Raw genomic sequence first — 16,248 nt, 5'->3', positions numbered from 1 at the left:
GTTTTATAGCTGATTTATCCTCATGTTGGTTTGTTTTATAGTCTGATTTATCCTCATGTTTGTTTGTTTTATAGCTGATTTATCCTCATGTTGGTTTGTTTTATAGTCTGATTTATCCTCATGTTTGTTTGTTTTATAGCTGATTTGTCCTCATGTTTGTTTGTTTTATAGCTGATTTATCCTCATGTTGGTTTGTTTTATAGTCTGATTTATCCTCATGTTGGTTTGTTTTATAGCCTGATTTATCCTCATGTTGGTTTGTTTTATAGTCTGATTTATCCTCATGTTGGTTTGTTTTATAGTCTGATTTATCCTCATGTTGGTTTGTTTTATAGTCTGATTTATCCTCATGTTTGTTTGTTTTATAGCTGATTTATCCTCATGTTTGTTTGTTTTATAGCTGATTTATCCTCATGTTGGTTTGTTTTATAGTCTGATTTATCCTCATGTTGGTTTGTTTTATAGCTGATTTATCCTCATGTTTGTTTGTTTTATAGCTGATTTATCCTCATGTTGGTTTGTTTCATAGCTGATTTATCCTCATGTTTGTTTGTTTTATAGTCTGATTTATCCTCATGTTGGTTTGTTTTATAGTCTGATTTATCCTCATGTTGGTTTGTTTTATAGCCTGATTTATCCTCATGTTGGTTTGTTTTATAGCTGATTTATCCTCATGTTTGTTTGTTTCATAGCTGATTTATCCTCATGTTTGTTTGTTTTATAGTCTGATTTATCCTCATGTTGGTTTGTTTTATAGTCTGATTTATCCTCATGTTGGTTTGTTTTATAGCTGATTATCCTCATGTTTGTTTTATAGCCTGATTTATCCTCATTTTTGTTTGTTTTATAGCTGATTTATCCTCATGTTTGTTTGTTTATAGCTGATTTATCCTCATGTTTGTTTGTTTTATAGCTGATTTATCCTCATGTTGGTTTGTTTCATAGCTGCTTTATCCTCATGTTTGTTTGTTTTATAGCTGATTTATCCTCATGTTGGTTTGTTTTATAGCTGATTTATCCTCATGTTTGTTTGTTTTATAGCTGATTTATCCTCATGTTGGTTTGTTTTATACCTGATTTATCCTCATGTTTGTTTGTTTTATAGCTGATTTATCCTCATGTCTTTTTTATAGCTGATGTATCCTCATGTTTGTTTGTTTTATAACTGATTTATCCTCATGTTTGTTTTATAGTCTGATTTATCCTCATGTTTGTTTGTTTTATACCTGTTTATCCTCATGTTTGTTTGTTTTATAGTCTGATTTATCGTCATGTTTGTTTGTTTTATAGCTGATTTATCCTCATGTTCGTTTGTTTTATAGTCTGATTTATCCTCATGTTGGTTTGTTTTATAGCCTGATTTATCCTCATGTTGGTTTGTTTTATAGCCTGATTTATCCTCATGTTTGTTTGTTTTATAGCTTGATTTATCCTCATATTTGTTTGTTTTATAGCTGATTTATCCTCATGTTGGTTTGTTTTATAGCCCGATTTATCCTCATGGTTGTTTGTTTTATAGCCTGATTTATCCTCATGTTTGTTTGTTTTATTGTCTGTTTTTTCCTCATGTTTGTTTGATTTATAGCTGATTTATCCTCATGTTTGTTTGTTTTATAGCTGATTTATCCTCATGTTTGTTTGTTTTATAGTCTGTTTTTTCCTCATGTTTGCTTGATTTATAGCTGATTTATCCTCATGTTTGTTTGATTTATAGCTGATTTATCCTCATGTTTGTTTGGAATGCAGTGCTGGCCTGAGGTTGGTTGGTCTTAGTATTTGTTAAAAGGGTTAGGGAGTCTCAGAACCAGCTGCTTCAGGGGACTCTTTTCGGGGTTCAGTTCTTGGGTTTTCAGAACTTTACAGTGCAATGTATTTGTTGGGCTTGTATTTAAGTGCATCCAGACATTTAGAGATCTTTTTTGTACATTTATCAGTAGTGCAAACTGGCCTTATTCTTCCCTACATGCGTTGTTTGGTGTTTTCCTTTGTATTTTCAGAATCATTCTACGGAATTCAGCATGTAGGGTCTCTGCTGGATGCTTGTCCCATCTAGTGTAGCTGGAAAGACTGAGTGGACCCCATACCTCACTTCCATATCGCACAATGGGCAGAATTACAGATCAAAAGCATCTGCCAAGATGCTTTTGCTAAATAATGACGACAGTGAATAACAACCAGTGATAGGTGCCGTCACCCACTGTCTCTCAGGTTGTGACAGGAAAATATAAATCTTGCTGCAATGCTCGCCGCTGGCCCCCTTCCCCATACCACCTTACCTGCATTGTCCATTTCCTGCTACTCTGGAATCAAATGTTCCAGCTCCTTGACAAAAGCCCGTCACTGTTTTTCAGATGTGTCACATTTAAGGAGGAAGTGCCCCTCTGTCTCCACCTCATCTGTCATGCACTGACCACATGTTCGATGCTCTTTATGCAACCACGTCTTTTTATGTCTCCCCTTTTCAATGGCTAGACTGTGGTCACTGAGCCTGTATTTGGTGAGGGTCTGTCGCTGCTTCCTGTCTCTGACAGTTAAGAGGTGTTCTTCCCAATCACAGTTTGTTTTTAGGACCTGAATGAACAATATTTAGTAACAACAATATTCTCTCTGTCTGTCTGTCTCGCTCTCTGTCCAGATGGCACACTGCTCGCAGTTGGGTCACATGACAACTTCATCTACCTGTACACAGTTGGAGATAAGGGACGCAAGTACAGCAGATATGGAAAATGTTCAGTAAGTGTGCTTTTTTTAGCCAATATGTAACTTCATACAAAAGTTATATTTGCTATTAAAGAAAATGTTTTTGTTTTTAAGTGCTTTGGGTATGTAGAAAAGTGCTATATAAATGTATTGTTATTATTATTTTATATATTATATATTGTTTTATATTGCCTTACTTGATGAATAATTCCTTTCTTAAAATTTGCTGTCATTCCCTAATATTTTTCTATGCTCCCTAATGACGTTTAATGTTCTCTACTGTTATCTGATGTTCTCTAGTGTCCCCTACATCCCTTACTGTTCTCTTCTCTTCTGCTCTGCAGTGTACTCTCACTTTGTTTTCAAGTGTTCTGGATTTAATATGTTCGATTTTTCCTGTTAGCTGGAATGTTTGTCTCTGAATCCTGTGTGTGTGTGTGTGTGTGTGTGTCTCTCTCTCTCTCTCTCTCTCTCTCTCTCTCTCTCTCTCTCTCTCTCTCTCTCTCTCCCCCCCCACAGGGACATTCCAGCTACATAACTCACCTGGATTGGTCCCCTGACAACAACTTCATCATGTCCAACTCAGGAGATTATGAAATTCTTTACTGTAAGAAGGAATTACCAGTTTTACACTTGGGTTGATAACCTTAAAGCTAGAGTGCCGAACTTTAACATATAGATGAATATTCATGACATTCGAGCCCTTGCCAACCGAGTTCACACAATGATGATTAAGCCTATCACCACCAGGTAAGTCTCTGTTTCACAGTACACTGGATATTTAAATCTGGTGTCTAGGGCGACATTCCAGCGCTGCATTCCCGCTCTGGTGCACCGGAGGTGATGCATACTGATGCATTTTACATCAACCAGCAATGACCGCCTTGCCAGAGCTGAAAAGCATCTGTATGCCTGTAATTGGCTTGCCTTCAGCGCTTTCTGCCTGAAAGCTTTCAGGCCTGGAAGCTATGGTGGAAAAACCTAAATAGCATCCAAGAAAAAGTTCTGATACTCCACATAAAAAAGAAACTCAGCGTTCAGAGGAAGGATTAAAGTCATAAAAAGAAAGCGATCGACGGTGAGGACAAACACTGAAACCCATTGGTGTAGCTTTTCCTCGTTGGAGGGCGCTGATAGAAAAGTAATTACTCTCACTGCCAGAAGGGGGAGACAAACTCCCGCACTGCAGGTTTACCATTTATAACTGTAGTACTGCTGGTAGCCTCTAGAGGGGGACCCTGGACTGTCTTATTGGGCACTGCATTTGTAGTCTCTACAATACATATAAGTAGGTAGCAGTGGTTAAAAGTGGGGCAGCAAATTAAAATGATCAATGTGTTAACGTTAAAGGATTTTTATAGGCAGCTCAGCACTCAAACAAAGCATGTTTGCATGAAACTAATTAGCCAAGGTTATGATGTGATTAGCTACCAACAAGCAAAATCACATGGTTGGACAATAACATCAACTGATTTTTTGTGATCTATTGTACTATCTGTAGTTTTTAGTGTAATATCTTGAGTACTATCTGTACTATCCATTGAACTATACTATTGCGTGTCCAATCTAGTATACAGTAGCACTATACAATAAGGCATATTTTATTAAGGGTTCATAAGTGCAACTAATGACTATTAGTGTTGATAATTCATTTGTCAATGTGTTATAAATCAGTAATAAGATATCAAAATCATCCATTATAAGAGTAGGGTTGTCTCCCAAACTTTACCCTTAAACTTAACCACTACCTAACTTTTTTGTTTGGATTTTTTCCCCCTTTTTTGCCCCAATTGTAACCGGCAAATTACCCCATTCTTCCGAGTCGTCCCGGTCGCTGCTCCACCCCCTCTGCTGGTCCGGGGAGGGCTGCAGACTACCACATGCCTCCTCCCATACATGTGAGTCACCAGCCGCTTCTTTTCACCTGACAGTGAGGAGTTTCACCAGGGGGATGTAGCGCGTGGGAGGACAATGCTATTCCCCCCAGTCCCCACCAGCCCCCCCCCCAAAACCGGTGCCCTGACCGACCAGAGTAGGCGCGAGTGCAGCGACCAGGACACATGCGGCTTCTCACCGGCAGACATGGCCAGTTGTGTCTGTAGGGACACCCAACCAAGCTGGAGGTAACAGGGAGATTCGAACCGGCAATCCCAGTGTTGGTATGCAATGGAAAAGAGTGCCGCGCTACCCGGATGCCCCAAACACTACCTAATTTAACCACTGTAACTATAGTTACCATCACTACTGCATGAAAACTGACTTTCCCAAAACCATAGCATGACATTTTTAGTTGGTGTTATTTCTTACTGAGAATTTGAATTGGCAGTCCTCGCCAGTCGCTTGGTTTCCGAAACAGATGTCTATGGAGACTCTTGTATTGATAAAATGTTGGCTCCCAACCTGGCAACCCAAAAAGTTATTTAATTAATGTATTACAACCGTGGCTCCAAACCAGTTCGAGTGACCAAAATGAAAATCGGAAAGGCAATCAGCTTTGATTGTTATGGAACAAATGTTAATTTGAAATGTCTATCACGGGTTAATATTTTTTTTAATTTTTGTAACCATTTCATGTAATAATATCCAAAGTAACCACCTGGAAGATTCTTACTTAGATGAATGCATTAAGCTACTATCTTTCACCAAATGAGGTGACACGATAACAATTCAGCCTATCGGCCACTGAGAGGCCCTTACATTAGGCAGTAATGTGGAGAAGTACAAATACGTGCATGTCTGTGCCAACATTCCAGCCGAAAAATTCCAAGCGTCATCCAGGAAGTGATGTATTTTCTGTCATCCAGCAGTGGTTGGTCCACCAAAGGGGATGTGAGGAACAAGTGTTCTGTGTTCCAGTGTTGTGGGGACAAACCAGTTAGCGGTCTGGAAATGACTCCTGGGAAGTATATGCCATAAAAAAACGCAGCCAGAATCTTTGAAATTGCCATTTGAACAAATTTCTCTTCATCTGCCATTTTACAAGAGGTGTGTCTTTCTCCTTTACCAAACGCCTAAATTTTCTTGACTCTGTACCACGTCTTGGCAGGCCTTCATTCAATAATATGCACACTATAAATGTAATGTACACACTATAAATGCGCTCTCGTTGCCGTCTCCTCAATAGTCAAACACTTGCTTCACCTTTTTCAGCTGCAGTGTCCACAGTAAACACTGACTCCAGCTCAGTTAGGACAGTTCTCTAAGCCAAACACTACAATTACTTAAAATTAATGATAGTGGGGATGTCCAGATATCGAATCCCCATGTTACCTCTGGCTTGGTCGGGCATCCCTACTGAAACAATTGGCCGTGTCTTGGGTGGGATGTGGGTGTGTGTGGTGGTCGCTGCACTAGCGCCTCCTCTGGTCGGTCGGGGCACATGTTCGGGGGGGGGGGAACTGGGGGGAATGGCGTGATCCACCCACGTGCTACGTCCCCCTGGTGAAACTCCTCACTGTCAGGTGAAAAGAAATGGCTGGTGACTTCACGTGTATCAGAGGAGGCATGTGGTAGTCTGCAGCCCTCCCCGGATCAGCAGAGGGGGTGGAGCAGAGACCGGGATAGCTCGGAAGAGTGGGGTAATTGGCCAAGTACAATTGGGGAGAAAAAAGGGGGAAAACTCCAAAAATAAAAATTAACGCTGTTACTACATTCCCTACAAGTGTAATGCTTTGCACCTCGAAGCGTGTTCTTGTGTCTTGCTTTTGAATGATAAAGAAATGAAGAAATGCGGCATTTAGCGCTGCTTAATGAGAACGCAATGTTTTTCACTTTTGTGTTCAGTGTCGTAGGCTTATTTAGCTGTTCTTTGCAATATTTCAATCTTCACTTTAAGATTGACAAATGTGAAAGAGCCCACGTTGTTTTTTGTGGCCCATGTGGCCTTTTCAATACACACGTTTGTTAGGCTGCTGTTTTATGGATTTGGAAGTCAAATGTTTTCAAGTGGCTATACAATGAACATGCTTATAGTGAGCACCCCGTCCAGGCTGATACAATTGCTTTAAGCAAAGTTCGTTTTGGGTTGTTTGTTTTTTTTCATGTATGAAAAACCCAAACTGAACACCTTGAGTAGGCTGGTTATGGTGACCAGGTGGTTTAAACAGTCTTGCTACAGGAATGATTACATCAAGAGACGTTTGAAAGGCAGTTTCTACTAAATAAGTATACAATAATACAAAGGAAGCAAAACACATGCCAGTTATTTTTAAGTCAAGTCAGTTTTATTTGTATAGCCCAATATCACAAATTACAAATGTGCCTCAGGGGGCTTTACAGCAACACAACATCCTGTCTGTAGACCGTCTCATCGGATAAGGAACAACTCCCTTAAAACATTTCACAGGGAGAAAAAACAGGAAGAAACATCAGGGAGAGCAACAGAGGAGGATCTCTTTCCCAAGACGCACAACGTGCAATGATGTTGTGTTTACACAATACAACATTGAAAGAGGATAACACAATTATAATGGAATTATAAAATATATGAAGAATATGATGAAGAGGATGCCAAGCAGTTTCCAGATGCCACCAGAACAGCCCAGGGCCTGAGCCACACAACCACCATCACCATGTAGACCTGATAGGAGGACAGACTACACATGCACACAAGAGAGACTCACATCACACCATTCACAAACACAGGAGATGAGACAAGAAAAAAACACATTAGTCACACATCCGAGTGAGAGAAGGATATAACATTGAAACAGGATAACAAAATTATATGGATTTATACTGGTATACTGGTATTGAGAGGTGTAACTGAATCGAGGAGACTAGAGAGGGCCACATTTAAGTCACTAGTGACATTTTCAACAGAGTCATTTACCACAGTGAAAGGAGCCAAGACTTCAGGCAGCTGCTGGCCAAATGCAGCTACAGTGGAGGGACCGATATGGCGAGTGGCAATTACATCTGTGCTGACATTAACTGGACAGACCAATAATGCTTCAAATTAAATGAGAAAATGATCTGACACAGCAGATGTGGTGGGTAAGACATTTAGATCAGAAACAGCTATTCCTTTAGATAAAACCAAATCAAGGGTGTTACCACTGCAATGAGTCGACTCTTGAACAAACTGAGTGAACCCAAAAGTATCAACTAGTGCCAGAAAGGCTTTACTTAGAGGATCAGCAGCCTTATTCAGATGAATATTGAAATCACCCAGAATTAGAATCTCATCAGAGTGAGTAACAAGGCCTGAGACAAATTCTCCAAATTCTTCAAGAAATAATGAGTGACAGCCAGGAGGCCAATAGAATATCACAATTTGGACTGAGCCGAGTCTATTCATGGCTGAGGGAGGTGGACCAAGAATAAGAGACTCAAAAGACTGGAATTTAGATTCAAGTCTAGAAGTCAGATTGAAAATAGATTTATATATTAAGGCAACACCTCCACCTTGTTTATTTGCCCGAGCTACATGGGCATAAGTATAGTCAGGTGGGGAAGCTTCATTTAAGGGAAGGTAAACATTTGGTTTCAGCCATGTTTCACATAACCCAATCATATCAAAACTATGTTCAAGAATCAGATCATTTTTGGTAGACAGTGATTTGATATTTATGAAACCAAATTTAAGCATCTTGTGGAAGTGATCAGTAGTAGGCAGAACTTTAGAGCTACCAATAGGAGAAATATTAATTGGAATTAGACACCTTGTTGACAATTTTGGTGTCCCAACGCTTTGGACGATATGTGGTCACATTTGTGATAACATCAGATGTTTGGTTCTGTAGATTATTAGGTACTTAGTTGCACATTTCACCACCACCAGTGGTAAGGTCACCTCACAGCAAGAAGGTCCTGGGTTCGAGCCCTGGGGTAGTCCAACCTTGGGGGTCGTCCTCTGTGTGGAGTTTGCATGTTCTCCCCGTGTCTGTGTGGGTTTCCTCCGGGGGCTCCGGTTTCCTCCCACAGTCCAAAGACGTAGGTCAGGTGAATCGGCTGTACTAAATTGTCCCTAGGTATGAATGTGTGTGTGTGTGTGGGGGGGGGCTGTGTGATGGCCTGGCAGCCTATCCAGGGTGTCTCCTCACCTGCCACCCAATGGCTGATAGGATAGGCTCCAGCATCCCTGTGACCCTCAGAGCAGGATAAGCGGTTCAGATAATGGATGGATTCCCTCATATAGGAGAGGAGATCCTGGGAGCAATACAGCGTGATAGGGAGACAGTCTCAATGTTATAAACCAAGCTGTCAGTCTCATAATGTACGTTATGACTGACTGAACATATTAATTAAACTACTTGACTCCACATGCGCACTAGATTTAAACCTCGCAGGCTCTCTAATCACCTGCGACCTGCTGAATGATAAGTCCCTAGTGTCAAACTAAACGTAAACAGCTATATATTGCTAGACAAAAGAGCGGCGCCGTCCCCAGTAGGGTCAGTGCCGTCTGCTTTCAGCAGGTAAGGGCGGCCCCACAAAGAAGGCCAGTCATCAACAAAGCCGAATCCCTGCTCATTACAGTAACGAGCCAGCCAGCGGTTCATTGAGGTCAGCCTACTGTACATCTCATCATTACCCCTCACAGGTTAGCTTATGATATGAACGTTATGGTTTGCGTCAAAGGCATCAGACAGAAATATTTTTTTATGCATATTGTATACACTCATTAGGAAATTTGTTAGTATTTTGCATTTCACATATTTTCCTGATTTCCATTCTTTTCCATTTTTAAAGTAAAAAAATGTTCATCAAAATGTATTTTGTGCTAACCACTTTAGAATTGTTATATTGGAGGTGGAACGCATAACAGCAACATTGAAATTTTGGCTTTGCGCAGACAGAACCAGTTGTAAAGAAATCCAGTTTTTAAGCCCAGGTTATAAATTCTTATTACTGATTTATAATTAATAAATAATGATAATAATAATAAATTTCACTTTAAAACCGGTTTTAAAGTGTGCCTTTTTGCAAAGTTTATTATCTACGAATTCCATTCCCAAACTTAAGAATGGTGCGGCCCAGTTTACTACTACTACTACTTTCAGCTGCTCCCATTAGGGGGCGCCACAGCGGATCATCTGTTTCCATCTCTTCCTGTCTTCCTGCATCTTCCTCTGTCACACCAGCCACCTGCATGTCCTCCCTCACCACCTCCATAAACCTCCTCTTTGGCCTTCCTCTTCTCCTCTTCCCTGGCAGCTCCATATTCAGCATCCTTCTCCCAGTATACCCAGTATCTCTCCTCCACACATGTCCAAACCATCCCAATCTTGCCTCTCTTGCTTTGTCTCCAAACCATCCAACTTGAGCGGTCCCTCTAATATACTCGTTCCTAATCCTGTCCTTCTTCATCAATCCCAGTGAAAATCTTTCGTGGCTCACCCAACCCTTCAATCTCAACTCTGATCAACACACAAGACTAACATGAAGTACTTCCCTATATATTTTTTTATTTCATAAACAGAACAATTCTATATTAAAACTGTTTAAATGCCAATATTTAATTATAAATATTTTATAGTAATTTCAAACTTAATTATAAAATTTAAAACTAAAAACTTACTTATTTAATGTAAATGAGCTCTCATGGCCCACCTGCAGTACCTTCACAGCCAGCCCAGGGGCTGCAGCCCACACTTTGGGAATCGCTGATCTACACTCTCCAGTGGACTAGCTAGTGTGCTATTAAGTGTACTGTTTAGTATAGCATCTAGTGTACTACATGGGGTACTAACTGGGCTTTCTGGTTCTGAAGGGGACATTCCAAACGGCTGTAAGCTCATTCGGAATCGCTCCGAGTGTAAGGACATCGACTGGGCCACTTACACCTGTGTGCTAGGATACCACGTCTTTGGTTAGTATAAGATACGTGTGTGTGTGTGTGTGTGTGTGTGTGTGTGTGTGTGTGTGTTGGTGTTTTCACATGGTTTGTGTTTTTGTACAAGGTTTTTACCACATTTCTATTTTGGCAATCTGCTTAGAGTGTGTGTTTGTGTGTGTGTCTCTTAGGAGTGTGGCCAGAAGGCTCAGATGGGACAGACATTAACGCCCTGATCAGATCTCACAACAGGAAGGTCATTGCTCTGGCTGATGACTTTTGTAAAGTTCATCTGTTCGCCTACCCCTGCTCCAGAGCCAAGGTAACACACAAACACACACATACATACACGTACGCACAACCTCCAGTCACAACTACTTCACTGCCACACTGTATACCAGATATAATACCATAGTACTACATTATATAACCAGGTTACTGTAACATAATACTGTATTACAGTAATGCTATAATATGCCCCTCTCCTATCACATCCCACCCACTCTACTGTGAAGTCCTGTTGTCCCAGTTTGTATGGGTTCCATTAAAACCAGTAACACCTGAAGCATGCATATGGCTCCTGTCCATTTATATATCTCATGCCAATAAAAAAGACTTTCTATCTATGTGTGCAGTTAGGGAGTGTTTGGGGTGTATATTTGTGTGATTTGAAATCTAAACTTTAAACTAGTTTTAGTAGCCAAGCTGAAAGCAATACACTTGTAGTTATCACTAATTTCATTTTATTTTTTATTATTATTCTCTCCTAAACTGAATGAATAGTGGAAAGTTTGGAGTGGACTGATGATGACACAGCCCAGGTCATGACACCAGTTTAAACCACTGTTCCCACCTTGAAAACACTGGTAGCCAGAAAACATTTTTTTCAGGAAATGGACATTCCCATTCGAAAATGTTGATGTGATGCAATATACAGATTTCAATAATCTCTCTGAATGGAGAGTCACGTGATGTGCTAATGGCATTGGCTGCCTAGAGGAGAAGCTCCGCGCGACGTTGCAATAATTATTGTATGAACACTAATACTGTTTTTAATAGTTTCCAGTCTGGTTTTAGAGCACTTCATAGCACTGAGACAGTTCTAGTTAAGGTCACTAATGATCTACTGCTGAATGCAGACAGAGGTGACTGCTCGATTTTAGTTCTTTTGGACTTAAGTGCTGCCTTTGACACGGTTGATCACAACTTCCTCCTACAACGCTTAGAGACTTGGGTTGGCATCAAGGGCTCGGCTCTTAACTTACTACGCTCTTACCTCACCAACAGAACTTTTTCTGTTGTTCTGGGTAACTCTACCCCCTTGGTAGCTCAGTTGAGTTGTGGTGTCCCTCAGGGCTCAGTTCTTGGCCCCCTTCTCTTTTCCATATACATGCTGCCCCTTGGCCAGGTCATTCAAAATCATGATGTGCTCTACCATTTTTATGCTGACGACACTCAGTTATACATACCACTAAAACCCACAGATCCTAGCGCCCTAGCAAATCTCACAACTTGCCTCACTAACATTAAATCTTGGATGTCCAAAAATGTTCTTAAATTTAATGATGATAAGTCTGAGGTCATTCTGTTCGGTCTCAAAAATTCCTTCGGTCCGTTTGCTACTAATGTTAGTGGTTTGTCAGGTAGTCTTAAGCAGGCTGCTAGGAATCTTGGGGTAATATTTGATGCTAACCTCAGTTTTGTCAATCGAATTAAACATGTTGTTCAGTCATGCTTTTTCCAACTCAAGCTAATCTCCAAAATTAGGTCATTTTTATCAGTTGCCGATTTGCAAAAAGTTGTACATGCTTTTATCTTTTCTCAGCTCGACTACTGTAATGCACTTTATTCTGGTATCGGCAAAGGGCTCCCTCCACCGTCTGCAGTTGGTACAAAATGCCACTGCTCGGCTCATTACTGGGACAAGGAGGCATGACCATATCACTCCTTTGCTTGCCTCCCTACACTGGCTCCCTGTTATATTTTGAATTGACTTTAAAAATTTACTGCTCACTTTTAAGGCTTTAAATGGTATTGCTCCTACATACATTTGTGATTTATTGACTTGGTATGTCCCCCCTCGAACATTAAGGTCTGCAGATGGAGCCGTGGTAATTATTCCCAGGTGTCAGTTGGTTACAAAGGGTGATCCGGCTTTTTCTGTTAGAGCCCCCCACTTTGGAACTCTTCCTGCTGAGCTAAGATGAACTAAGTCTCTAGCTGCTTTTAAATCTCATCTTAAAACTTTTCTTTTTATGAGGGCTTTTACAAATGTTTGGTATTTGATTTTATCCATACTGTTTTATTTTTACTGTTATTTGATCTTACTCTTATTCTTGCCTTGTCTGGTTTATTTGTTTTGTTTTGTTTTGTGAAGCACTTTGTACCATTGTTTTAGAAAAGTGCTATGTTGTGGCGGACACTAGAGGCTATGCCTCTCACCCAGCAGGACTGTGAGCTGGGGGCGTGGTTTATGTTCCCGGGCTTGCTGGTGCAGGGTTGTTCCTGCTGTAGTTTTGGTTTTGGAGCTGAGGAATAAACAGCAAACTCGCCTTCGTCTCCTGTGTTTTTTCCTCATCCTGCCATATTGGTGACCCCGAATTGAACATGTTTGGAGCAGAAGATGAGTGTGAATCCACTTCGGCCATGCCGCCCCAACTCTCACAGCCGGCCGTTCTCACTGCGGCTGTGAAACTCCCAGAGTTCTGGCAGAGCGACCCGGCTTCGTGGTTCCAGCATGTCGAGGCGCTGTTCCACCTGCGTGGAATCTCCGCGGACGACTCCAGATATTATTTGGTCGTCGCTGCGCTGGACCAGCAGTCCACACGCCGGGCCATACAGCTGCTGCGCGCCCCTCCGCAACACGATAAATACGTGGCCCTCAAACATCTTCTGCTCCGGAGGTACAGCCTATCTGCCACAGAGAGGGCAGATAGAATCCTTTCCCTATCCGGTTTGGGCGACGGGACGGCTGTGGATCTCATGGACAATATGCTGTCGCTGCTAGGCTCGGATGAAGGCAGGTTCCTTTTCCCACACGTTTTCCTGCGCCAGCTTCCGTCTCCTGTGCGCGCGGCTTTGGCTAACTCCCTGTGTCTGGCCGCTGGTGACTGCCGAGGTTTGGCTGAGGAGGCCGATCGGGTCCTGCTGGCTACCATACGGTTCTCTGTGCGGAGTGTGGCATCTGAGCCTCTGCAGCCGGCGTCAGAGGATGCGGACCCGGCGCTGGTGGCTGGAGTAACTGCCCGGAGACGGCGCGGGAGAGGCCTCTGTTTCTTCCACCAGCGGTTCGGCGGCAAGGCAAGGCGCTGCGTCCCTCCATGCACGTTTGAGGCGCCGGGAAACTGCAGGGCCAGCGCTCAGTAGCAGCTGCGGGCGCTGGCGGACGTAGTGAGCTGCTTTTCATTAAGGACACGATGTCAGGAAGACGGTTTCTGGTGGACTCAGGCTCGCAAAAGAGCCTACTCCCTCCTGCTAAGACAGACAGGTCGACTGAAGGCGGCGGCCCACAGTTAAGTGCAGCTAACGGTTCGCCCATTGCGACATTTGGCACAAGGTTGGTGACTGTTTGTTTCCACGGGCGCCATTTTGAGTGGGACTTTGTAGTGGCCGCCATTACTGTTCCTATTATCGGCGCGGATTTTCTGTGTGCTAATGGTCTGCTGGTTGATGTTGCAAACCGCCGTTTAATTGATGCTGTGTCTTTCGCCACTGTTCCGTACGAGACAGGGGGAGCCGGGCCGTTAACACATGCTAACTTTTTAGCATTAGGGGATGTTTTTCAGCGTTGGCTGGCGGATTTTCCATCGGTGACTACGCCTGCCTTTTCCACCGCGGTTACTAAACACGGGGTACAACATTTCATTCCCACTCTGGGACCGCGAGTTTTGGTGCGCGCGCGGCGCCTCGACACGGTAAAATGGGCTCCAGCTAAGGAGGAGTTCGCCATCATGGAGCGTCTGGGTATAGTGAGGCATTCCAACAGCCCGTGGGCCTCGCCGCTTCACATGGTGCCCAAGGCGGATGGGTTGTGGCGGCCTTGCGGCGACTTTCACCGCCTGAACAACGTCACCGCCAATGACCGCTATCCCATCCCACACATACAGGACTTTTCCATACGCCTGGCAGGTACCACTATCTTCTCTAAGGTGGACCTGGTGCGCGGCTATCATCAGGTTCCTGTGCGCGCAGAGGACGTGCCCAAGACCGCAGTGATAACCCCGTTTGGGCTTTTTGAGTTCATGCGCATGCCTTTTGGCTTGAAGGGGGCAGCGCAAACCCTTCAGAGGCTGATGGACTCGGTGTTGCGTGACCTTCATTTCGTGTTCGTTTATCTCGACGACATATTAGTGGCCAGTCCGTCAGCTGAAGAGCACCTGGCGCACCTGAAACAGGTTTTCCGTCATTTGGACGAACACGGCCTGATAGTCAACCCGGCCAAGTGTCAGTTTGGACTGCCGGTGATTGACTTCTTGGGTCACCGCATTTCGCCGCAAGGCGCGGTCCCGTTGCCTTCTAAGGTGCAAGCGGTGGCGGAATTTCCCCGCCCGGTCTCTGTTAAGGCATTGCAGGAATTCTTGGGCATGGTGAATTTCTATAACCGTTTCCTCCCTCGCGCTGCCCACCTCCTTCAGCCACTTTACGAAGCCCTGCGGCTTAAGAAGGCTAACAACCCTGTCGACTGGACTCCCGAACGGGTCCAGGCTTTTGACGGAGCTAAGTGCGCCCTGGCTAACGCTGCCCTCCTCGCCCATCCCACACCCACGGCGTCCATAGCTTTAACAACCGATGCGTCTGACATAGCCGTGGGGGCTGTGGTTGAACAGCGTGTGGCGAATGCGTGGCAGCCACTCGCATTTTTTAGCCGCAAACTGCGAGATAGCGAGCGCAAGTACAGCGTTTTTGACCGGGAGTTGCTGGCACTGCACCTTGCAACCCGGCATTTCCGCTTCCTGCTGGAGGGTCGCCCATTCACGGCTTATGTGGATCATAAACCGCTGACTTTCGCCATGTCCAAGGTGACTGGGCCGTGCTCTGCTCGTCAGCAGCGCCAACTGGCGGCGAACTCCGAGTTCACAACGGACATTCAGCATGTGGCCGGGAAGTCCAACCCTGTTGCTGATTGTCTGTCGCGTGTGCTTGTGTGTCCTGTGCACCTCGGTGTGGATTTCTCCGCTATGGCTGCCTACCAGCCCAGCGACCCGGACGTCCTTGCCTTTACCGGCCTCAAGCTGGAGGACGCTGTGATGCAGGAATGCAGTCCTGCCCTCCTCTGCAATGTCTCTACCGGCCGTCCCCGCCCCGTTGTTCCAGTGGCCTGGCGCCGTCGAGTTTTCGATTCGATTCACTCCCTCTCGCACCCTGGAGTTCGGGCGTCGGTGAAGTTGGTCGGTTCCAAGTTCGTATGGCCTGGCCTCCGCAAGGACGTAAAGGGGTGGGCGGCTGCATGTGTGGCGTGCCAGCGCGCTAAGGTCCACCAGCACACTAAGTCGCCCCTCGAACCGTTTCCGATCCCGGCCAGACGTTTCGACCACGTGCATGTGGACCTGGTGGGCCCTCTACCTTCTTCACAGGGTTTTACGCACCTGCTCACAATGGTGGATCGGACCACCAGGTGGCCAGAGGCTGTCCCTCTATCCTCCACAACATCCTTGGATGTTGCACGTGCTTTTCTTTCCTCCTGGGTCGCCCGTTTCGGCACTCCGTCAGATATCACCTCAGACAGGGGCCCCCAGTTCGTGTCAGAGCTCTGGTCGGCACTTGCGCGATCC

The 16,248-nt window shown here is 44.1% G+C and overlaps 1 protein-coding gene across 1 annotated transcript in view; it reads left to right on the top strand.

Annotated features, from left to right (window-relative positions):
- LOC130122431 (echinoderm microtubule-associated protein-like 4) overlaps positions 1-16,248 on the top strand; it is a 218,711-nt gene that overhangs the window by 189,984 nt on the left and 12,479 nt on the right. The window contains exons 20-23 of the mRNA XM_056291344.1: positions 2,636-2,733; positions 3,220-3,307; positions 10,415-10,513; positions 10,669-10,799. Of these exons, the coding sequence (XP_056147319.1) occupies positions 2,636-2,733; positions 3,220-3,307; positions 10,415-10,513; positions 10,669-10,799 (416 nt within the window). The remainder of the gene's footprint in view (positions 1-2,635; positions 2,734-3,219; positions 3,308-10,414; positions 10,514-10,668; positions 10,800-16,248) is intronic.

The sequence above is a fragment of the Lampris incognitus genome, chromosome 13 (assembly GCF_029633865.1).
Source record: "Lampris incognitus isolate fLamInc1 chromosome 13, fLamInc1.hap2, whole genome shotgun sequence".
Taxonomy (NCBI): Eukaryota; Metazoa; Chordata; class Actinopteri; order Lampriformes; family Lampridae; genus Lampris; species Lampris incognitus.
The sequence above is the reverse complement of the archived record's forward strand: the minus strand, read 5'-3'. Positions and strand labels throughout refer to the sequence as shown.